The sequence below is a fragment of the Equus asinus genome, chromosome 4, assembly GCF_041296235.1.
Source record: "Equus asinus isolate D_3611 breed Donkey chromosome 4, EquAss-T2T_v2, whole genome shotgun sequence".
Classification (NCBI taxonomy): Eukaryota; Metazoa; Chordata; class Mammalia; order Perissodactyla; family Equidae; genus Equus; species Equus asinus.
The window spans coordinates 57,256,382-57,281,266 of NC_091793.1; the positions used below are offsets into that span (position 1 = coordinate 57,256,382).

The window sequence follows — 24,885 nt, forward strand, 5'->3', positions numbered from 1 at the left end:
ATAGATGCAAAAATTCTCAACAAAATTTTGGCAACCCAAATTCAGCAATTCATCAAAAGGATCATACATCATGATCAAGTGGGATTCATACCAGGGATACAGGGATGGTTCAACATCCGCAAATCAATCAACGTGATACACCACATCAACAAATTGGGGAATAAAAACCACTGATCATCTCAATAGATGTAGATAAAGCATTTGACAAGATCCAACAACCATTTATGATAAAAACTCTGAACAAAATGGGGATAGAAGGGAACTACCTCAACATAATAAAGGCCATATATGACAAACCCACAGACAACATCCATACTCCATGGGCAAAAACTGAGCGCCATCCCCCTGAAAACTGGAATGAGACACGGATGCCCTCTATCACCCCTCTTATTAAACATAGCACTGGAGGTTTTGGACAGAGCAATTAGGCAAGAAAAAGGAATAAAAGTAATCCAAATAGGGAGGGAAGAAGTGAAACTCTCACTGTTTGCAGACGACATGATCTTATATACAGAAAACCCCAAAGAATCCATTGGAAAACTTTTAGAAATAATCAACAACTACAACAAAGTTGCAGGGTATAGAATCAACTTACATAAATCAGTATCATTTCTATACTCTAATATCAAACTAACAGAAAAAGAACTCAAAAACACAATACCATTCACAATCGCAACAAAAAGAATAAAATACCTTGGGGTGAATTTAACTAAGGAAGTGAAAGACTTATACAATGAAAACTGCAAGGATTTTCTGAAAGAAATGGATGATGACATAAAGAGATAGAAAAACATTCCATGTACATGGATTGGATGAATAAACACAGTTAAAATGTCCATTCTACCTAAAGCAATCTGCAGATTCAATGCAATCCCAATCAGAATCCCAATAACATTCTTTACAGAAATAAAACTAATAATCCTAAAACTCATATGGGGCAACAAACGACCCCAAATTGCTAAAGCAATCCTGAGAAAGAACAACAAAGCTGGAGGCATCAAAATCCCTGCCTTCAAAACATACTACAAAGCTACAGTAATCAAAACAGCATGGTACTGGTACAAAAACAGGTGCACAGATCAATGGAACCGAAGTGAAAGCCCAGAAATAAAACCACACATCTATGGACAGCTAATCTTCGACAAAGGAGCTGAGGGCCTACAATGGAGAGAAGAAAGTCTTTTCAACAAATGGTGCTGGGAAAACTGGAAAGCCACATGTAAAAGAATGAAAATCGACCATTCTTTCTCACCATTCACCAAAATAAACTCAAAATGGATCAAAGACCTAAAAGTAAGACCTGAAACCATAAGCCTTCTAGAAGAAAATGTAGGCAGTACACTCTTTGATGTCAGTATTAAAAGGATCTTTTCAGACACCATGTCTTCTCAGACAAGGGAAACAATAGAAAGAATAAAGAAATGGGACCTCATCAGACTAAAGAGCTTCTTCAAGGCAAAGGAAAACAGGATTGAAACAAAAAAACAACCCACTAACTGGGAAAAAATATTTGCCAAGTCATACATCCGACAAAGGCTTAATATCCATAATATATAAAGAACTCACACAACTCAACAACAGATAATCAAACAACCTGATCAAAAAATGGGCGTAACAGACACTTCTCCAAAGTAGATATATGGTCAATAGGCACATGAAAAGATGTTCATCACTGATAACCAGGGAAATTCAAATCAAAACTATACTAAGATATGACCTTACACCCATTAGGATGACAAAAATAACCAAAACAAAAAGTAGCAAATGTTGGAGAGGTTGTGGAGAAAAAGGAACCCTCATACACTGCTGGTGGGAATGCAAACTGGTACAGCCACTATGGAAAACAGTATGGAGATTCCTCAAAAACTTAAAAATAGAACTACCATACGATCCAGCTATCCCACTACTGGGTATCTATACAAAAAGCTTGAGGTCAGCAAAAACCAAACTGTTTTTGTACTGTGCACCCGAATGTTTATTGCAGCATTATTTACAATCGCCAAAATGTGGAAGCAACCTAAGTGCCCATCAATAGATGATTGGATAAAGAAGATATGGTATATATATACAATGGAATACTACTCAGCCATAAAAGTAACAACATTGTCCCATTTGCAGCACCATGGATGGACCTTGAGGGAATTATGTTAAGTGAAATAAGCCACATAGAGAACAACAATCTCTATATGACTCCACTCATATGCGGAATTTAAAAATGTAGGCAAAGAGAACAGACTAGTGGCTACCAGGAGAAGGGTGGGGTGGGGGGTGGGCACAAAGGGTGAAGGGGTGACATACAACATGACTGACAGACAATAATGTACAACTGAAATTTCACAAGATTGTAACCTATCATTAACTCAACAATAAAAAAAAAAACAGTGTTACTCCTTAGGGCCATCAACAAAACACATGCACAGTACGCAGTATTTACCGAATCAAAAGGAAGGTAGAAAAAGTCATACTTAAAAAAATAAATCTCAAATAATAACTCAAGTTTGAGATGCATAATTAAGAGAGGAATAGTATTATATAATTATCACCTCAAATTAAAAACAGCAAATATATCCACTGTTCAAAGAAAAAAGATACATAACCACAAAGAGTGAAAGGTTTAGCAGTGAATACAATATTTCATCAAAGAAAAAACTCCAAAGCTTTACTACTTGCAGATAGCAAATTGTCATTATCATCACCATCATCACCACCACAATAAAGAAATGGATACACCTGTTAGAGCTTCAATGAAACTCAATCATTCAAACTAGCCTCTCCTATTTATGACCTCCAATAGGGCAATCTGTCCTATAACTTATCTGTTCCATTCTAGAAAAGTAGACTCCATCAACACAATATATAGAGCCTACAGTATCTATGGACTTTCCCTACTACACAGTTCTCACAATGACTTCTCCCCTTTCTTCTCCACCCCCGATTACATTTGTTTATTTTTTCAGGATTCAGGTAAAGATAAGGCTTCCTTTTTATGTGCATTTCATGCTTACTTCATTGTGCAATGATCCCATATTCTTAATGTGGTACTGTATTTTTGTCATACAAAATTTTGGTACCTGATTATATTCCGTATTGTGTGTTTCTAATCCATCCATTCCTGTAAATATTGTATTCTGTCCTCAACAAAACCACAATCTCCTTGAGGCCAGAAATTCTTGTTACAAAATATCCGTGCTCCCTCTACAATCATAGCACTGTGCCAGGGAGGTACCAAATTCTTCATAAAAGCATGGTGTCCTGAGAAGAAGCAATCAGTAAACTCCTTTTCAAAGCTTATCGATTTACAAATTACAAAGTAGCAGCAAAAGGAAACTGAAAACTATGCGCCATAATTAACTGAAATCTAAACAGGATGAATAACAAAAGATTCCAATACAATTTTGAACCACTTTATCTGCCACCTAATTAACTTAGAAAACATCTATGATGAAAAAACATTTGAAATAAATACATCTTCTGGTTGATGAAATTATGAGTTCTAAGACATGCACTTCTTTATTTTTTTTGCTTCCAAATTTTCCACAAGGACCACATATTAGGTTTAACATCAACGTGAAATTAACACAAATAGTGATTATGTTCTCTCTCTAACAATAAGATAGCCCAGTTTATTAAGGTGACATATTTTAATCTCTGAATTTTCAAAATTTCTAAAATCTGTTTCAGCAGAATCCTAGTCCTCTGGAGCCAGACAGACTGGGTTTGAATTATAAATCCACTAATTCCTTCTGTGTGATCTGAGTACATTACTTAGTCACTTAATGCCTACTTTCCCCACCCAGAAAATGAGAAAATAACAGCTACTACCTCAAAAGGCAATGAAAAAGATTGAATGGGTTAGGATATACAAAGCCCTTAAGAGTGGCCAAAATTTAGTAAACACAAACACATTTGTTTTTAAAGTTGCGGGCAATACGTTTTTGGGATAAGAGGACAGACAATTCTTTTACATCTACAACCACCTTCTTTTAAAGTAAAGAACCTCCATGCCCCTGAGAGTCCTCGTGAAATTAGGGCGTGGAGCCATGGGAAGGACACTGCACTCCATCAGGTAGACCCATACCTCTCATCACAACTCAGCACCAAGAAAGAGAAAGCATCGACAAACCTCATACCAATAATTTTAATTACCTAATTTAGAGATTTAAAAACAAATCCTTGCACAGTATACACTGGCTGCCTATTTTGGTTTAAAAATGTTAAAGGAATATCCTTGTGCAACAGGAGAATAAATTGTTGTCCTAACAGCAAGTATCAGAATTCCTGCTCCAGAACTATTCTGATAAACTACCCTCAAAGATGAGCTGACATGAGGTGATGCCACTGTAGAGAGAGTTAAACTACTCAGCATGAGAAATGAGAAAGAACTTGAGAAGAAAAGAGAGAAGATATTGCAGAGTTTTTGACAGAATGGCAAAGAGACTTTTAAGAAAAGGAGAATCCAATATTACATTTTAAGGGTTTGCTTTGTTTTGTTGCCATGTAACATCCTGGCATTCACATATACCCACATCCCATCCAAAGCGTCCCGTAAAGTCAGGTCAATTGGTGGAGAGTTTTCTTATTTATTTGTTTCAGTTTTTGGTTTTCTAATGCAAATCAAAGAAAGAGGCAAGTCCCACATCTTCCTTGACATGGTTTGGCACAGGGACAGACCTGTGAGGTAAGGCTGCTATCAGTTCAAGCTCTCATGCAGAGGCGCACTATGAGAATACAAACATTTCTCCCTCTCCCCGTATTCCCTGAACGCTGCCCACGGGGCATTTTCAGAAATGCTGATCCGTTCTCTATACTCACACAGACTCTAGTCACTATATCCACTCCCCAGTTCTGCCCCCACTTGCTTTGGAACACACCCATCCAGCTTTGTCCTGAAACTGCTCTTGTCAAGGCCACTAGTGACCTTCACATGCCTAGCACCCAGAAATGATCAGTTCTCAGTCCTCATCTAACTGGACTTACCACAATTTATCATCTGCTATACTTTGAAATACTTTCTTCACTAGATACCTGGAACACCACATATTCTGTACCTGTTTACTTAGTGTCTCAACCAGTTGCTCCTTCTCAGTAGCCTTGACTGGCTCCTAATCTCTCTAACCTCTGAACACTGGATCAGTCGCTCCCTGTATCTATTATTTTTTTAATCTTCTCTCAAAACCCTGCTGATCCCATCCAGCCTCATAGCTTTATATATCATAATGCTGGCAAATGGATATCTCTAGCCAGATTACTCACTCAAACTCTATATTTATAAATTCAGCTGTCTATTTGAATTTCTTACAGACATCACAGTGCCACCTAAATGTTTAATAGACAGGTCAGCATCAAAAAGTATCTCCTTCCACAATCTTTCTGTGTCAGTAAACAGCAACTCCATTCTTCAGATTCTCAGGCCAAAAATCTTGGAGTTGCCCTTGGTGTTTCTTGTTCTCTCACATCCCAAATCTTGTTCATCAGCAAATTTTTGTCTCTACTTTCAATACGTGTCCAGAATTGGACCATTCCAACTACCTCACTATTAACATCCTAGCCCAAACAACCATCATATTTTGCCTGAATTTTTCCATAGACTCTTAACTGGTTTTCATGCCTCTGCCCTTTCCGCTACATCAGGATCTCTCAATCTCAGCACTACTGACATTTTGGGCTAGATAACTGCGGTGAGGGCTACCATGCGCATTGTAGGATATTTAGCAGTATCCCTGGCCTCTATCCACTAAACACCGGGAGCAAACAGTCCACCAATCCCCTTTGAGTAGCAACAAGCAAAATTGTCCCCAGATATTTCCAAATGCCTCTGAGGTTGAAAATCAACCCTTGATTGAGAACCACTGCCCTACAATGTATTCAACCTAGCCACAAAAATAACCCTTTTATAACAGAAAACGGATTATGTAATACCTCTGCTCAAAATTGACCAATAGATTTCCACTTAACCCAGAAAAAAAACAATAGCCAAAGTTCTTCCCAGAGCCTGCTGGCTCCACATGATCTGTCAGCCACCCACTACTCTTTGACCTCATCTATCTCACCCCCTTCACTCACTCTGCTCCAGTCATGCTCGACTCTTTACTGTTCCTCAAATATGCCAACTAAACCCCCACCTCAAAGTCTGGGCACTTGATTCCCTCTGCCTGCAGTTCTTGCCGGATGATATCCACTTGGCTTACTCTACTCCCTTAAGTTTGTTGCTCAAAAGTCAGCTTCCCAATGAAGTCTTCCATATTCACCTATTTAAAATATTCAGCCCCCTGCCACACCCCATCTGTCCCACACACTTCCTATCCCTCTGTTCTAGATTTATTTTTAATTCTACTTATTTCCATTTGATACACTATACGTGTTACTAATTTCTTTAATGTCTCTCTCTAACAAAATGTAAGCCCCAAGAGGGGAGGGATTTTTGCCTTTTTATTCACTGTTGTATCCCCATCACATAGAAAAGTGCCCAAAGAAGGCACTTAATAAATGCTCATTAAATAAATGAGAGAAGGAAGGAAGAAAGGGAGAGAGGGAGAGGGGAGAAGGAAGGAGGGTGGAAGGAAGGATAGACTGGTCTTGGAAACCATCTTAGATGATCTGAAGAGACAAGACAGGTGCAGCTGATATCTAGGATAATCCACCTTCACCATTATCAAGACTGAGTTGGTTTCCATAGAATTTATTTAAAATATGATTCATAATGTACAATGGAAAGTAAGGACTTGTCAAAATGCTTCTGTGCTCAGGAATTTCTATGTGGGGGGTATTTAGAAAACATAGTTTTAAATCCATTAACATTTAGATCCACGTATCTACAGAAATATAAAATAACTAGAACTTTAAGAGAAATTTTACGAAGTACAACAGGCTGTGGTAACTCCCTTAGATACATAAAAAGCAGTGCGCTGGGCTAAGTCAAATTATTCAGTTGTATACACTGTAAGGCAGATTAACAAGCAATCGTAGCAGAGAATACAGCTCTTTCCACAGATGAAGGCCTGCATGGCTCAGCTGTGAGCCAAACAGGAACAGAGGAGCTTCCCGCTGCCTGCTGCCAGTCACAGGGAGCCCCCTGACGTTCCAAATTGAGTTCTTCTACTAAGTACTGGTCTGAAGGGGACAAGGATCCACATTTCATTTCTCTTGCTGAACTTGCAACATAAGCACTCGTGAATTTTACATTAGGGTCAAGCTGGGAAGGTCCCAGTCAGTTTACCTGGAGTACAGAACAATGTTACCTCCCATGCAAATGAGGTCAGATAGTCCTTCCTGCCTTGGATGCCTACTAGGGAGATTTCAGTGTAACAGATTCTGATAGGGAAGTTGCTATAGAGGGGGAAAGAAAGAAAGAAGACAGAACAAAACAAAACATAGATCCTATCTGAAATAAAATTTTGTTTCGAAATTTGAAATAAAATCTGATGGATCCTAAAAGAATATATTTAAAAAAAAGACCTCAGAACATTGTAATATCACTCATTAAAATTGTATGCCACACCCATTGATAACAACATCAGCCATCCTATCTACTTTTTGAATGACTTGGTGTAAGACCAATGAAGCTGCACGGCAAGCTGGTGCTTTAACAAAACAGAGCCAGCCCTCCAGAGAGGAGAGCCTGCAGCGCACACACTGACACATGTGACCAGGTCAGCACTTGATTCTCTCCAATGAACAGGAATTGTATGTGGCTGCTGATCAAAAATGCTCTTGGGCAGGACAAAGGCTGGGGAGAAGGGACGGAGAACAAAGGACTGCTGTGATGCAATATTTCAAAACAGGATTTCTGAGAAGGAAAAATAACTTCAGCATTTCTAATGGGTGTATGTATCTTTTTAACTTCCTGGAAATTCATAGTTTATTCCCCTGCAAAAGCAGCAGCTTCTTTCAAATTAGGATAACAAAATTCATTCATGTATTCATTCAACAAACAACTATTCAACATATTCTCTTTGTAAAAAGAAGAAATGGAAGAATATTCATGGTGAACACAATCTCCATCATTATAGTTTCCCCTCCCTCTTGATTTTATCCTATTTACTATGTGCATTGGAATTATGACTGAACAAAAGTAATCTAAGGGATAACTAATACGTTGAAGTCCGACATCTGAGAATTAGGATAGAGAAACAAATCAATGAGCACCTTCTCAGGGTAAAATATCAAATAGTCTGGGAGTCATCAAGACCTAGCTTGAAACCCCAGCTCCTTCACTTGCTGGCTGTCTGAACAGACGGAAGACTCCCTGGGTCTCAACGTCCGCATGTGCAAAATGTCCTGACAGTACTTACCCACATATCAGCTGTGAGGATTAAGCAAGATGTTGGCCAGTACCCTCCACAGAATGTATTCAACAAATTACAGCTATTTAGGTTAGCTTTTGGAATCCTAAACTTACATAAAGCACTTTTTGCTAAGACTTCAGAAACACTAAATTGTATTTTATCTCTTCGGAATAAATTATTTTTCGTGCTCATCTTCTCTAAAAATTTAACCGCTGGAATTTTCATGCTTCTGGATGTCTCAAATAAACACACGAAGAAGAAATTCCACCTTCAAGGAGCCCTTCCAATAAAATAACCAAGAAAATTCTTACCTAGTTTTGGCAAGGAATAGGGCACTTTAAAGTAGTCTTCATAAAATTCTATTAACCTCTTTGTTATATGCAGAGCATAGTCCCCGGATCCTCTTCTGATAGCATCGGGTCTTGCATATAATCGGACCTAATTAAAAATAGAGAGAGAAGTGACTTTAGCCTCTTGGTACTCAATTTTATCTTCTCTGCATATTTGAATCTACCCAAATCACTTCAAATACTACAAAACTTAAACAGTATTCTTGTACATATATCAAAGCATAGTATGCTGAAAGAACCAAACTTAAACAATTAAAGTAACCAAGTTGAGCAAGTCACAATTTCCTCGCTTTACGAGATGACATAGAGAAGATTTATACACCTTGCATCAAAATAAATATTCAAAGTTATCACTTACATGTGCTTGCCAGAGATATGAAGGCATAGTGGATTAGTATAATGGTCCCCTGGCTACGCTGAAAATAGGCAGGATATGGTGGCTCGGCAGGAGAGAAAATTCATGGTTTGTTAAAGACACGTTGCATCAAGCTTTGGAAGTATCATCACGCTGAACAAAAATATAATTTATGCTTCCTTCCTTTCTTTGGAACCAACTGTCCTTCTTCCCAACATGCAAAGTAGGAATAGAAAACTTTTCCTGTTCATAAACAAATTGCCATTACAGAAGGCCATCTGCAACTTCTCCCGGCTTTAAAACTAGGTGAAGTAATTCATATTTCTAACACAATCCAGATACTTAATATTGATTTTTAAATCAAGCATTGTATATTATCTATTTCTTGGCCAAAAAGAAGCCTGAGGCAAACAACATAAAACTGAACAAAACTAACAATTGTACAGAAAAGGTTAAAATGGGATTAGTTTTCATAAAGGTTTCATAAAGCTTTCCAGCATCTTTCTTCCCAATGGTTAAAACCGTTTCACAGATGTGAGGTCTCTAATCCTCACACCAATTCTGTGAATAAGAAATAGGCATTTCGTGGAGCAGCAGAGAACACAGCAGCCCGGGAGCTGGTGTTAGTCCTGTTCTGCCACTAACCAAGCTGGGTGATACTGAACAAAGTACTTAACCTCTTTGGGTCTCAAATGTTCTCATCTATAAAATGAAGTTGTTGGCTACCAGCTCATTGCTAAAGTGCATTTCAGTTCTAAAACACATTACTCTCAATCCCATTTTACCGATAAAGGAGTTTGTGTTCTTTTAAAATCACTAAAAAAAATGGTTTACTCGGTATGTGGAAATGGATATTTATACTCAACAGGAAGACAAAAGAAAGATGCACTCAATCATGTAAAAATTGATTATACAATTAACTCTGTATTATCCTTCCTTAAGAGGAGATAACAGAGATACGGATAATTAAAAAGAGTAGACGGTTAAGGGAATACATTCTGATTTTATGTTAGAAAGACCTGTAATTCAATAAGATATTTACTAAATTCAATAACAATTATTTACTGAAATTGTGAAACTGCTTCCCACCGAACAACCGAATCAAATATCAAATTTAATTCACCATCACCTATGGTTTTGGTTGGCAGAATATAAAACGAAGACCTATCAGGAGACACCACCTGCAACAGCAGAACTTCACATCCTTAGAAAGACAGCAGCTATGATTCCCTGCCCCTGACATCAACTGCTTATAAACATGCAACATCTTAGGTAAAGTTCCCAAGAAGCAGACCCCAAAGAAAGGGCAAGTATTCAAGTGATTTACTAAGGAAGCATCCTTAGGAGAAACACACAAGGGAGCAAGAGAAGCAAGAGAAGGGAGGATAATAAGCCAAGCAAGGGTACAGTTTCAGGTGAAGTCCTGGCCTCAGCCTGACCCTGCAGGGAGCTCTGGAGTGTAAGCTGCACTGGTGAGTTTGCACTGCCTTGAGGCACGAGAGCTAGACTCCCATACTCCTGCACCTCGGTCATTGGATATTGGTTACCAAGGAGAAGACATAAAATCCCAGGCACTTCTTGTTCTTGCAGCATCTGGGTGATGGAGCTCCAGTGGCCCAAGGACAGACTTTGGAGAAGATTTCAGGTATGAGCTGTTAGGAGCAAAGCAGTGAGAGCCAGGGGATAGGTATGCCAAACAGGAAAGACGACCTGCTCTGCATGCCAATAGCATGCACCACAGACAGTAATCACTCATTCATGCATTCAGTCATACAACAATATTTATTTAGCATTTGCTTTGCAACAAGGCCTGGACTTAACTTAGTGATGAAGAAGACACGTTCTCTAACCAAAGAAAAAAAGCAAGGAAGATGTAAGCCCCATTCTCAAAGACCTTCCCAGTTATTAGGTAAGTTAGATAATAATAACAGATAATGATACATGCCATATGAATGGCAAACTGTAAATGGCACAATGGATACTGAGGAGAAGAGATGGTTTGCAGAAGGTTCAAGGTGAAGTAAATAGTAAATTCATGTTAAAACCATAACCAGGATCCCTGCAAAATGATGCAGCAAAAGGTCATTGATTTTACTCCTAGGAACCATCATTGATCATTCCTATCAAACAACTCCACCAGTCAGTCAAGCTATCTGGAGGCCCAGACAAGAGAAACACGATTAAATCCATCTGGTTGTCAAGATTTGATGGAAATGATCCAATCTGAGTAAGAAGATAAAACATACACATGCTTAGCACAGTGTCTTCATTTGTTCATTTGAACATTTATTGCACACCTGCTGTGTGCCAGGCATTGAACTAGAGAATAGAAATAGAACAATAAAAATTCCTACCACAAAATCAAGAGGGCATTTACTCTTACTGCTCTTAAGAGGTTCACAATGTGTGGAAAACAAACACATCAACAACAAAATAAAATGTGAGAAATGTAACAGTGTGCTCTGCCTTCACTCCCATCACAAAGGATGAACTGACTGAGTTCCTGTCTGCAGCCAAGCCCTCCACATTCCAGCCCCTCTTGCCATTTCAAAGACATCATTCTCAAAATTCTCCCCTTTATCTCCTATATCACCAATTTATGCTTCCAAACTGGATCATTTTCGGCAGCAAACAAATACTCTGTATTGTTTCCTATGTTTAAAAAAAATCTTTTGTTTACCGCAGGTCCTCCAGCTATGGTTCTAGCAAGGCTCCTTGAAAGAGTTTTCTATATAGTTTGGATTAACATATAAGTTAACATCCAATCTACAACACTTTTAGAATGAAAAGGAGTACTTACACACTGAGACAATAGGTATAATTAGGGTGGTTGCCCGTTTATGCTCCTATTTTTCCTCTCTCTTGAGCTCACTGCAACAAGCCTTTTTCATTCTCATGACTCTACCAGACTGTTCTCATCAGCATCGCTAATGACTCCAGGATCCCAAATCTAGCAGTCAGTTTCCAGTCCTCAACATGTTTAACCTATCAGCAGCATTTGTCACAGCTGCTCATTTCGCTCCTTCAAATGCTGTCTTCACTTGGCTTCCATCTTATTTTTCCTTCTAGCTGGTTGACCACCCCTTCCTGCCTCAGTCTCCTAGCTGATTCCGTCTCATCTTTCCCACTTTTTAATGTTGGAGGGTCCCAGTTTCCAAACCATACAGGTCTTCACTTCTCTGTCTATACTCAGTCCTTTGGTGATAACATCTAGTCTCCTGGTTATAAACATCATTTAGATACTGAAAACCTACCCCATAATTCTAGACTTCTAGATTCATTAATCCAACTGCACACTGGACAGCTCCACTTAGATATCTAACAAATTTTAACGTCTAAAAGTAAACTCCTGATAACACGCACACATCTGCACCTCCTAAAGTTTTCCATCTGGCTGCCCAAGCCCAATGTCTCAACAGTGTCCTTGTTTTCTCTCACACTCCATGTTCAAATGGTCATGAAATCCTTATGGCTCTACCTTAAAAATATATCCATACTCAACCACTTCTCAGAACCCCTTCACTACCACCCTGCGCCATGCTTCCTTCACTTCTTGCCTGGATGTGTGCTCTAGTTTCCTCCTGAGGTCTTCCTCCCTTCAGTTTGTTCTCTACAAAGAAACCAAAACGTCCCTGTTAAAAGTGAATGTCAAATCATATCACTCTTCTGCTTTTCCTCCTCCAGTGGTTTCCCACCTCATTCACAGTAAAAGCCCAAGTTTTTACAAGGATCCCAATATCCCTATAAAAACTGAGTCCTCTTCAGCTCTCTAGCCTCATTTCCTACTACTTTGCTCCACGCAAATCCTCACTTCATTCCTACACCGGCTTCCTGGGCATTCCTCCAATGCGCTAGAGCGATTCTCCCTTCAAAGCTTTTGAGTTTTCCCCTAGATATCACCATGGCTTGTTCCCTCTACTCCTTTAGATACTTTCCCAAACACTTCTTCTTTCTGAGACGTTTTCCCTCCCACCCCAGGACTCTCTATCCTCCTTGCTTGCTTTATTGTTTCCTGTAATATTTATCACCATTTAACAAAGGATATATTTTACTTACTCATTATGCTGCTTGCTGCCTTTTTCCCAAGAATGTAACTTGTGTGAGGGAAAAGATTTTTATCTATTAGTTCTAACCATAGGAAAGTGCCATTTTGGTAGGTCAAATATTTTATTCAATTTGCCTCTCAAGTGCCTGGTATATAATAGGCAGTCAATAAATTTGTGATGAATGAATGAATGACTTTCATAGGTAGGTGCAGATCCTAAGGGAGCATATGATAGCAACCCTTTGATAAGACTGGGTTCTCAGGGGATAAGGGGTTTCAGCTAAGTCTTGAAGGATAAGCTAGCTGGGTGTAGTAAACTACCAAGTGGATGATATCCCAGACCAAAGTAACATTATGTGCTCAGGCAACAATGCTGACTAAATAATAAGTGATTTTAAAGGTGATAGTAAATATTACGACTTAATTCTAATAGTGGAAGTAAGTCACTGGAGGATATTAAGCTTATTTCAGAAAGATCACATCAGTGACCTATATCAAGGTGAACTGAGGTATGGGGGACTGCTTGTTAAGTCTTTCCATGCAGAGACAAAATTATAAAAGTGAAGAGGTATATTCTGAGAGGTGAGACTAGAGAAGTGAAGGAAGCTTCAAACCATTTTAAAGAAGGCCTTATAGACCAAATTGTAGAAGATTAATTTAATACTTTGGGCACAGGCAAGTCATTTAAAAATTTTAAGACACAGAATGACATGATCAGAAGTATGTTTTAACAGATTACATCAGCTGCAGTGTAGGTGATGGATTAGGAGGAAATAGGAGCAAATAAAAGGAAGTGAGTCTGACTGCTGCAGAAGCCCAAGTGACAGATGATGGTGGTTTGGACTAGAGAGACAGCAAGGAAGTAGAGAAATGGATGGGTTTATTCAACTGGTACTAACAGTCTATTGAACAAGTCCTTCAGTTACCAAGTAAAGCCAAGTGTAGTCACATTCTCACTTAAGAGCAATCGTTCACCTTATCTGTGCCTGTCTCACTCCAGTGCCCCACTGGAACAAGTGAGACCTAGTTGAAGGAGAGGGGAAAAAGCTCAAAATATTTCACAAATAGGTTAATTCCTATGTGGTTAATCAAGCATTTGCTGTATAATAACTTACTTTATACTGTGAAAAAACGGTTGTTTTCTTTTTGTAGAGTAACTAGGTTCTACTTAATCATAACATAGAAATTGAATCTTCATAAACACAGTTAGCACTCAAAAGCAATGAAATATAGTTTTATTACACCTGCTTATTTGCATTTTCTGACACTCCATGATAAGAGCACAGCTCCGAAAATGTAAATTGCTTACCAGGCTTTATCTCTCCCTCTGCATAGATTCTTCCAACAACCAGTATAAACCAAACTGCCCGTTTACTCCAGTGGAAAAGACGTTACAGTAGGAACTGCTCACAGGGCTGTGAGACTCAGCTGCCTCAGTAACTCCTTCTGTCACCTTGTGAAAGTCACTCAACTTCTCTGGGTCTCAGCTCACAGTTCCTTCCAGGGCTAACAGTTTATCATCATCTACGTATCATATTATGCCTGAGAGATTGGTTCAGCATACTAATTTGTCTAAATTCTTCTCATCTAGTCCTCACTTATTTTAAGAAGAAAATAATCTTGTACATAGGTTTACTATCTTCACGTAGTTTTACTCCTCTGCATTTCTCACTTTCCTTGAAAGTACATACCTGCTCACCTATCATTCTCCATCCTTTCCTCTTGAGTGTTCCTTCTTTTTTTCCCATTAACTGCCCATGAACTTGGTACTGATAAGACAGAAATAACTGTAGTGATCGAAATGTAATAGAAGCAGCTGGCTTTGGAAGAACGTCCTTATGGTACCAACCCTGTGGTAACTCTCTGTGCTCTTAGGGAAGGAGAGACGGTATTGCTGTCAGACATTTGCCATTGTTAGGATAGAATATTCTTCGGAAGGGAGTCATAATGGAAGGGAAATTTAGATAAATTCAAATTGACTTTGTCTCTGAGAGCTGTGCAATTTAGATTAGGAACATCAAAGACTGTTCAAGAATTTCATCAATGGGACAGATACGCCTTCAGTTATAATTTAATGAGCATCTGTTAATGGTCAGGCCACTCTTCACGTGCTAGGTGTCCAAAGGTAAGCAAAAGAGATAGGGTCTCTTCCTTCAAGGAACTTACGGTCCAGTGGGGAGACCCAGCAACAAAGTCTTCCAATGGAGACTAACACAATGGACCGAATTCACACTGGCTCTTCGGAGAAGTCCTCTCCACAGGACGGTGACTTAGTGACACAGGAACAGAGCGTCACCGCAATAAAGAGAAGTAAGCAGTTATTCACATTCCTACGTACTATGCTCTGCCTTTCATTGTACTAAAGATTTCAACGGAGAGGTAAAAATATATATAAAATTGTAATATAATGCAAAAAGTGTAAGCAAACACATGCCATTTTCAGAAATATTATAAAATCTTATACTAAATAATTTTGGGAGGCTTTCTTTTAATAACTTAAAATGCTTCACAGATTTTCTTATTTATCTTTATAAAATACCTGTAGAATAAGTATGAGGTTTGCAGCAAATTCTGATTTTAGATGAAGAATTTGAAGAGAAGATTTTCTATAGCCATTTAGTCATTTTAAGACAGTGAAACTAAATCTCTAAAGCCTTTCTTCTAGACTATTTTAATTATTTGTTGTGTTAAAAGTGAATTGTACTAGTTGCTATATAATTACATGAAGCAGTATGTAGTTGCATCACATAACAATGAAAAAAGAAACATTTACCACAGTAGTGCACCTGTTAAATAAAGACTTGAATAACATTTTCTCTGATTTGACATTTATAATTTGGTACAGTAAGTTAAATAAACCTCCTGGCTTGCCAGAGTTATTATCTGAGAAAATTTTACACCGCAGGAGTACATTAGTAACTTTGGAAGACACAGAAATTATTTCAGCTCTTTAAAATATCACTATAATAACAATAATAAGTTTACTTTTCTTTTTGCCTAACTGAAAGCTCAGTGTCTTTAATAACTGCAACGCAGCGATGTACTGTCACTAAATTCTCAGGCTATAGAGCTGAATTAATTTGACTATGTGAACGTAATTTGATTTGGGGTTCTTCATACCAATCAGTAAAACAGAACAAGCCAGAGAGAAGGGAGCAGGTGATTTCGGCACTAAGTAGAAAACAAATATATTGATATAAAGAGGAAAAGATGTTGTAAACAAGAAACCAAAAGCCAAGGAGTATTAGTCTTATTTAAAATACAGAAGATAACTTTTTTTCCTAGGGAGATAAATACACACAAAACTCTGAGAGAGACTGGGAACTGGTGCCTTTTGCAGGAGCAGGTAAACACGAAGAGGAGGTGAGGGGGCTGGGGAAGGAGCTGGCCTGGCTGGAGGCGCGGCGCAGGCGGAAGGGACAGGAGCTGGTGCAGGGGCCCCATCTCACTTGTGGGGTCTGGAGTGCTGCTCTGAGAACTGGAGAGCTACTTCAGAGGCCGAAGCAAAGCAAGCTGATTGAAAATGACAAAGTGAAATTATTTTGGCTCCAAATTTAAGACATATTGAGACGGGGGGCTAGTGAGTAGACAAGTGTAATATTACAAGTGAAAAATTTGTTCTGTAGCTTTTATTTGAGAACAGCCAGTAATAGGGAGTCCCCATCAACACAGTTAAAGGACTCCTTCTGTGAAGGAGAATTTAGAATTGGGGATGAATGGATGGTAAAACCCCATCCTAAGAAAGAGGCACAGGGTGACAGCAAAACCACAACTACCTCAAACTACCTTTCTAACTAGCACACACTGCAGAAACCAGCGTCAGAGCCTCTCCATGAGGCTCACCATGGAGGCCAGGCCACGGGTGCAGAGCAGGCGTATTCTGAGAACAATCACTCAGCATCTTGAATGAGGTCTGGACCAGCCCTAGACTAAATCCTCTTCACGTTGAACACCATTAGAAGGGGAGTCCGGAGTGCTGCCATGCGTAAGCCTGCACTGACAGCCTGTCCCTGACTGTATTGTCCCCTCACAGAATGTGACTAAGGATTCACGAGGAAACGCTCGCTGAGAACTCCGAGACAGGCTCGCTACAGACCATGGGGTTCCTTTTGGACCCGTGGCCTTTATTTATTCTACAGGTTCGTAGGCTCCATAATTAAAGTGTTTGTCCATCTCACTATAGAACTTTAAGTTCTTTCAGCATTGGGTACATCTTTTCAGTTTCTTGTTTTGCACCTTACTGTGTCTAATACAGTGCTTTTTAGCCAATAGGGACTGACAACAAGTTGCTCACTCCCATAAAATGGCAATAAAGGTCTTTGTCCGCTCACTACTAAATGCTGTTATAATAGATTGATTACAGCTTCCACCTGCACTGTGCTTCAGTGAAGAAATAGCACTGTGGCAACCTGTGCAGTCTCCTCTTGTATCTCACTTCACAGGTATCTACTAAGCACAGTAATTACTAGTGCACTGCGGAGCTTACGAGTTCAACCAACTTACAGACACTTCAAGGAAAGGGCACGGCTTTGCCGTGTTCACACAGCTGTTGTCACATTTTTCTAACATACATGTGGTGGGCTGAATAACGCCCCCCAAAGAAACCATGTCTTAATCCTTAGAACCTGTGAATGTTACCAAAAAGGACATTATGACTAAAGGCAATTATGACTAAAATTAAGGATTTTCATATGAGGAGATTATCCTGGATTATTTGGTGGGCCCTAAATGTAATTGAAAATGTCCTTATAAGAGGAAAGCAGAGAGAGTTTTGACTACAGAAAAGGAGAATACAATAGCATGACAGAAGCAGAGAGTAATCTGAAGATGTAAAGAAGGAGAAAGAGGCCATGGACCACAGGATGCAAGGAATGCAGCTTCAGACGCTGGGAGGGCGATTCAGGTGGCCTCCAGACCTTCCAGAAGGAGCCGGCTCTGCCCACACTTTGATTTCAGTCCTGGGAAGCTCATTTCAGACTCCCAGTCTTGGAAAAGTAAGAGAAATCATTTGTGTTGCATTAAGTCACCAAGTGTGTGGTAATTTATTGCAGCAGTGATAGGAAACTAATACACTGTAACTTTTTTATCTTCACTCTGGTTAACTCACTGTTTCTTGTTAGATTTTTGGCTCATTTTTAGGAGTGTATTTTGTACTTCTTTGTGTGCCTCTTTTTCTGTTGGAAAAATAAATACAGCTTTCAAAGTGCCAATGTTGGCATGTCTGTTTTACCTACCTATATGGTTATCAAGCACACAACACATTTACTGCACATAACTGGTACACACACAAAACAATGAAATGATTAAGTCAGAATCATGTACAGCAATTTTTCTCCAAGTGTTGTCGCATTATGCTTTGCATCAGAATCACCTGGGGCGATTGTTTAAAATTCAGATTCCTTGGCAGATACACTCCAGAAATTTTGAAGCATCTTCTTTCAGGTGTGGCCCTAAACTCTTCATTATAACGAACTGGCCAATCAAATCAATGTACCCTGATGCAGAACTTGTGGCCTAGAGTCATCTGAAGAACCTTTTGTTCTTTCAACCCCACAGCAAGCAAACCTCCAGTCATGAAACAAATATTTAGCAAAAATCTAACACATAGGAAAATACATACATCCTCGTTCCTTAAATCTCTTTCAACATAAGAGTCTTCAGTGAAGCTTCATTCTGCACGGCTGTCATTATTTTTAACTCTTAACAACTAAGCTTTCTTTCCCCTGCACAGTAAACGACAAACAACAGCTGAGTCAGATGCAGTGTTTGGAAACCAGTAAAAGCTGTTTAATACCGGCAGAGCCCAGAGATAAAATAGTAGCATTTAATCCCTCTTGAGACAGAGCACCTCTTTTGTAGTAAACTGAGTTGCAGTTATTTTTTTTAAGCAAGATAGAATATAGAGAATTTCCTTATTAAGCTATCTGTTTTATGACTGGTCAATTTTCTTCAGCAACACTGACAGCCAAGTACATCTATTTGTAAATACAGGAGCTCAGCGGGATTCTGCTTCAGTCTGGTTCTGCCCATCTGTCCTTTTATTCCTTGATTTCCAGCCGCCTGCTGACCTCACTTTTGCATATGCCATCTCCCCCTCCGAGTCAACGCCATCCAGTTCAAACACAGCATCCGCCTGCTCCACCCCTCTCTGCTGTGTCTTCCGTGATGCAGCAGCCCTCCACCATGCAGGGTCAGGACTCAGAATTCCCTGGTTCATTCACTCATTTAACAAGTATTTATTGAGAGTCTGCTCTGTGCCAGGCCCTCTTCCAAGTGCTACAGATATAGAAGCGAACCAAACAGAGAGAAATCCTTTCCACAGAAAGCCTGTATTCTGGTAGGAAAGATAGACAAGTGAGAGAAATACAATCATTTAAGCATGTTAAATAATAATAATGTGTTCATAACAAAAATAAATCAGAGAAGGCCTCACTGAGAAGGAGATATTCCAGGGAAAATATGAAGTGAGGATCTGAGCAAAAGGATACAGGTTTCTAGGGGGAAATGCATTCCAGGAAGAGCCACTTACCAATGTCCTGAAAACTGTCATTTAAGTCCTCAAGCCTCTCCATTCAACTCTCTCTTTGAAGAAATTATAAAACATTCCAGTAATACAGAAAAGCACAGCACAAAAGTACATTATCCTTATACCCCCAACATTTGAATAACATTGATATTTTTTCCACCTTTGCTTTGTATATTTTTCAACCATGTAACAATTTCCTTGAAGCCACATACCCCTTCTTCCCGTTCCCGCCCCCTACAGCTCTAGAATTAACCAGGGCCATGACGTACTGGTTTCAGTATATTTCCAATTCACGTTATATTTGTCCCTCAGTTTTACTCAGTATTATCGACTTCTGTTCAAAGGAACTGTTCAGCTTACATCCCACCCCCATGGATGACAGTCCCTACTTCCCCACGTCCTCACCACATTTTGATTTTGTATTTTGAAATATTTACTAACCAGTGGGTATGGGAAGGTGTCTCGTTGTTAGTTGTAGTTTGCATCTTCCTGACGACAGTGATCTCAAGCGTCACATGACGTGTTTATGGCTATTGTATTCTCCTCTTCCGCAAATGGTCCTGTTCCTTTGCCTGTTCTTCCCCTGGATCAGTTGTCTTCTTTCTCATGACTTGTAGTCGTTCTTTGTACATTCTCGACAGCATTTGCTAGTGTATGATTGGCAAAACCTTCTCCCAGTCTGTTCTGGCCCTGTACATTATGTCCCTGATCAAATAGAATTTTTTACTTTGAACGTAGTCAAATATCAAATGCTCCCTTTAGGGTTTGTGCTTGCTGGGTCTCTTTAAATAAATCTCTCACTGCCCTCAAGGTCAAAAAGACGTTTTTCCCATATTTTCTTCTAAGATTTTTAAACTTTTGCTTTCTAAAGTCATAGCATTAACCCATGTAGAAAGTATTTGCATGACTGATGTGAAATAGGAATCTCATTTTATTTTCTTCTGTGTAGATAAACAATTGTCTCAGTATCATTTGTTGAAGAGTCTGGCCTTTCTCACTGATTTATAGCACCCTCTCCACACACCAAGTACCCATGTACTCGGATGCCTGTTATTTTCTGCTGGGCAGTGTGTCTATCATCATCGTGCCGACAGCACGTTCTGTAGTCACTAAAACTAAATAATAAATCATGAGATCTAATAAGAGCAGTATCTTTCCTTATTCTTTTTCAAAACTTCCTTATTATGCTATATGAATTTTAGAATCATTTTCCACACTTACACACAAAATCCTCTTGGGGATTTTGCTAAAATTGCACTGGATTTGCATGTTAATTTGACATCTTCAAACGTCACCTCTTAACATCCATGTCCATGGAATATTTATTTCAGTCTTTACCCTACTTGTAAGATTTACAATTTCCTTCAAATAAGTCTTGCACATCTTCTATTAGATTTACTTCTAGATACCTAATGGTTTGTTGTTACTGTGAGTGGGATTTGAAAAATCATACTTCTAATCTATTATTTCTGATATTAACCACTTACTGATTTTTGAAAAGTGACTTTGAAACAAGCCAACTCTCTGAATTAATTCTAATAGTTTTTCTATGTTTTACGTTGCCTTGTCTCAGTCAGGATTCCTAGAACAATGCCAAATAGGAGCAATGAAAGAAGGCATCCTTATCTTATTTTTCACTTTATCTGGAACGCTTCTACTGTTTCATTACCAACTATAATTCTTGCTGTGAGATAAGGAAATTCCTTGCATTTATTGTTTGTCAAGAATTGTATCAGGAATAGTGCTGGGCTTTTCCAGTACTTTCATCACAGCTATTCAGACGTTTCTTCTGTTTTCCTGTGTTCTGTTAAGGCAGTGAATTAGAGCCATAAAATTTCTAGTATTGAGCTGTTTGCTCACCTGGACAGACAACCTACTTAGACATGCTGGGAAGCTTTCCTCTTTAGTTTAAGATAAGATTTAACTTTTCCCAAAGAGTTGGTGAAATACACCTGTAAAACTGTGTAAACCTCGTGGTTTTGTCTGTGGGAGGATAGATTTTTGATTAGTGATATCATATCTCTATGGATTATTGATAATTTCTATTTTTCGTAAAATTATGCATTTTATTTGCTCCAAAAGCATGAGCAGGAAATTTTTCAAAATATTCTCTATTTTTAAAATCTCTCCCTTATCTAAAGTTATTTCAATTTTAGTAATATTTGTACTTTCATTTTCTCAGGATTAAGATTGTCACAGATATACCTAACAGTCTTTTCAAAGACTTCCTTTTGGTTTTGTTGAGCCTTCTATTATTTCTTAATTTTTTATTTCATCGATTTCTAATCTTTTTTACTATTTTCTTGTTTCTTTCTTTCATTGTACTCTGTTATTTCTCTAAACTCTTCAATAAAATTATCAGCTGATGAATTTTAAAATCACTCGTGTTTTAAACATGACCTTTTATACCACATCCTTTAAGGCTCTAAATTCCTTCTGCGTATAGCTTTAGTTGTATTCCATGAAATTTAATAAGCAGTGTTTTCATTTTCCATTAATTTCTAAATATTTCATAACTTCCTATTTGACCCATAAATTATTTAAAAATATGTTTTTAACTTTCTAATGCAAGTGATTTTTAGGTTAGCTTTTATTATTACTATCTAACTTTGTTGCCAAAAGCAAGGTCTGTTTGATATTGATCCTTGGTATTTCTTCACATTTTTCTAGACTAGGAATTGATGAATTTTATAGACTAGTAATTGATACAGATGCTTGAAAATAATATTTAACCCCTCACTTTTAGGAACACGGTCATAAAAATATTATTGAGACTAATATTGTATTGTTTATATCTCCTGAATCTCTTTTAGGGTTTTTGCTCTGTTTCTGAGAAAGGTGCAAAAATCTCCCACAAGTTCATTAATTCGGACTTGTCCATCTGTAGTTCTGGCAATCTCTGCCTCATAGATTCCAAGCCAATATTATTAGGTGCATACAGGTTCACATCTTCCAGGTGAAATCCTTTAATAATTTTAGCCTCAATAATGCTAACGCCTTAAAATCTATTTCACCAAATAACCTCAGCTTTCCCTTTCCTTTTACATTCAGAATTTTGGGCTTTATATTGGAGGTGCATTTTCTGTTAACATAGTGTCAGATTTTCTTTCTTTATCCAATTTAACGCATTCTATATTGTGCTAGGCAAATTCAGTATAGACAGATAAAGATATAGGTATACATATCCAGATATCCAGAATATAGATATGTAAATATATCTAGATATATATATTCAGATTCTGTTCTACTCTCTTATTCCATATTTCTATTCATCTTGCTTTTACTTTGCTTTTTTTTTTCCCCCTCCCTTCCCGCTTTCTATTAGATTGATCATGTTTTCTTTATTCCACTTTTATCCTTTTACTCATTTGGAAACTGTATATTCTATTTCTATCTACTCCTTCAGTGGCTGCACTTAAATGCCAATGTGTAATGACTTTACATAGTTTAATGTTAATTCATATCTCTATGTGTCTTGAGAACAGGACCTGAGTGCACGATACATCCCGTATAGTGTGTTGTCAACAGAACAACTGGACGACCTAAATCCAGATCTTCACCATATCTCTTACCGCCATGTGAAAAACAAGCTACTGTCCATCTCTCTGCATCAGTCCCCACAGCAGAAAAACAAAGCTAATAATGAAAATGTTGATAATAATTGCTTGGGAATTATGAGAATTAAATTAGTCATTACAAAGAAAGGGCTTAGAGAAGTGCCTGGTATAAATACATTAGCTGTTATGAATTTTCATTTTCCTGTTACACTATAGTTACAACTTATTTTTAAAACAACGAAAGTTAGTCATTATTATTATCTCAGATGTGATGCTTACTTAAATTTACCATCAGTTTTACCAATTTCCTGCTTTAACCCTTCCTTGCTTCTTTCTTTCTAGGTTAAATTTTCTTCTTCCTGGGGTATATCCTGTAGTCATTCTTTTCACAATGGTCTGTAAATAGAACACACTCCCAGTCCTTTTTTGTCTGAAAAATGTCTATATTTTGCCTTTATTCACAATTCGTAACTTACAAGGATATAGAAGGCTAGGTGGACCATGACTTTAACTTTCTCTCAACACTTGGAAAGTATGTGTCACACTGTCTAGGAGACTCTGTTCTCACTGATGAGAAGTCTACTTGTCATTCCTTTCTTAATAGGTGATCTTTCTTTTCTTTCTGGTTGCTTTTTTTTTACATGAAGTTTTAAATTTTCAGAAAAGAAGAAGAGAGAACAGTATAATGAACCCTTTCATAGCCATCTCTAGATTCAACAGTTATCAAAAATTTGCTTCATCTTTCTTTTTTTCTTCACTGAAGTGTTTCAAAGAAAATCAACTATGTGATTCCATCCACACCACGTGCATCTCTGAAACTACACATTTTATTTATCTAACCACAATGCCATTACATATTTCACACAATGAACTCCAGGTGCTTCTAAGGTTTTTCCTTCGAGTTTAGTGTTTCATAGTTTCACCATGACATTTCCGATGTGGCTTTATTTTTACTTATCCTTTTCAGGTCAGTTTTGATCTCCCCTCTGCCTGACACACTATCCCAAATCCAATCCATCACTGAGCACTTTTCATTTTACCTCTTCAACAGGTTTTTAATCTATCACTTCTCTCTATAGCCACTGCCATTCAAGTCAAGTGACCCCATGGCTCACCTGAACTACGGTAATTTCGTAACTTCCCACATCCATTCCTTCCCTTCTGCATTCAATCTTCACAATGCAGCCCAAAGGTTCTTTTCAGAATGCAAATGTGATGATGTAATCTCCACCTTAAAACCTTCATTTTCTCTGAGGAAAAAGGCCTACAGGGTGTGCATGGTCAGTGTCTAACCATAAACTTGAACACCTTTCCTAACTTCTACTCCCCACTGCACCCCTGACTGCTTCCTAATTAACTAATTTTACTAATTTTACTAATTCTTCAAATTTCCCATCCCCTCTTCAGGGAAACCATCCTTGGGATCCGAATCTAGAGCAAAGCTTTGTTTCATCCTTTTTTTTTCTTTTTATAGGTTCTCAGAGAGAACAACTGGCACAATAGCCATTTTGCACCTTTCATTTTCTATGTGTGCTTATTTGATTAAGGTCAGTCTCCCCAGGAGACTAAGAGTTCCATGAAAGCTCTTCAGTGTATCCCCACACCTAGAAGAGAAATTGGCATTAAGCAGGAACTCAATCAGTATTGGTCAAATGAATGAATGTGCAGGCATTTCTCCTCTGTGCTTCCACTCTAATCTGCAAATTCCTATATTAAAGTACTTATTACATTTGACATTATTAATAGTTTTACACTCAATCTCCCCAA

At 38.3% G+C, this 24,885-nt stretch overlaps 1 protein-coding gene across 3 annotated transcripts in view; it reads right to left on the reverse strand.

Moving 5' to 3' along the window:
• TRHDE (thyrotropin releasing hormone degrading enzyme) overlaps positions 1–24,885 on the reverse strand; it is a 351,632-nt gene that overhangs the window by 239,044 nt on the left and 87,703 nt on the right. For all 3 annotated transcript variants that reach the window (XM_070507330.1, XM_070507329.1, XM_014827110.3), the window contains exon 3: positions 8,597–8,723. In XM_070507330.1, coding sequence (XP_070363431.1) covers positions 8,597–8,723 — 127 coding nt within the window. The remainder of the gene's footprint in view (positions 1–8,596; positions 8,724–24,885) is intronic.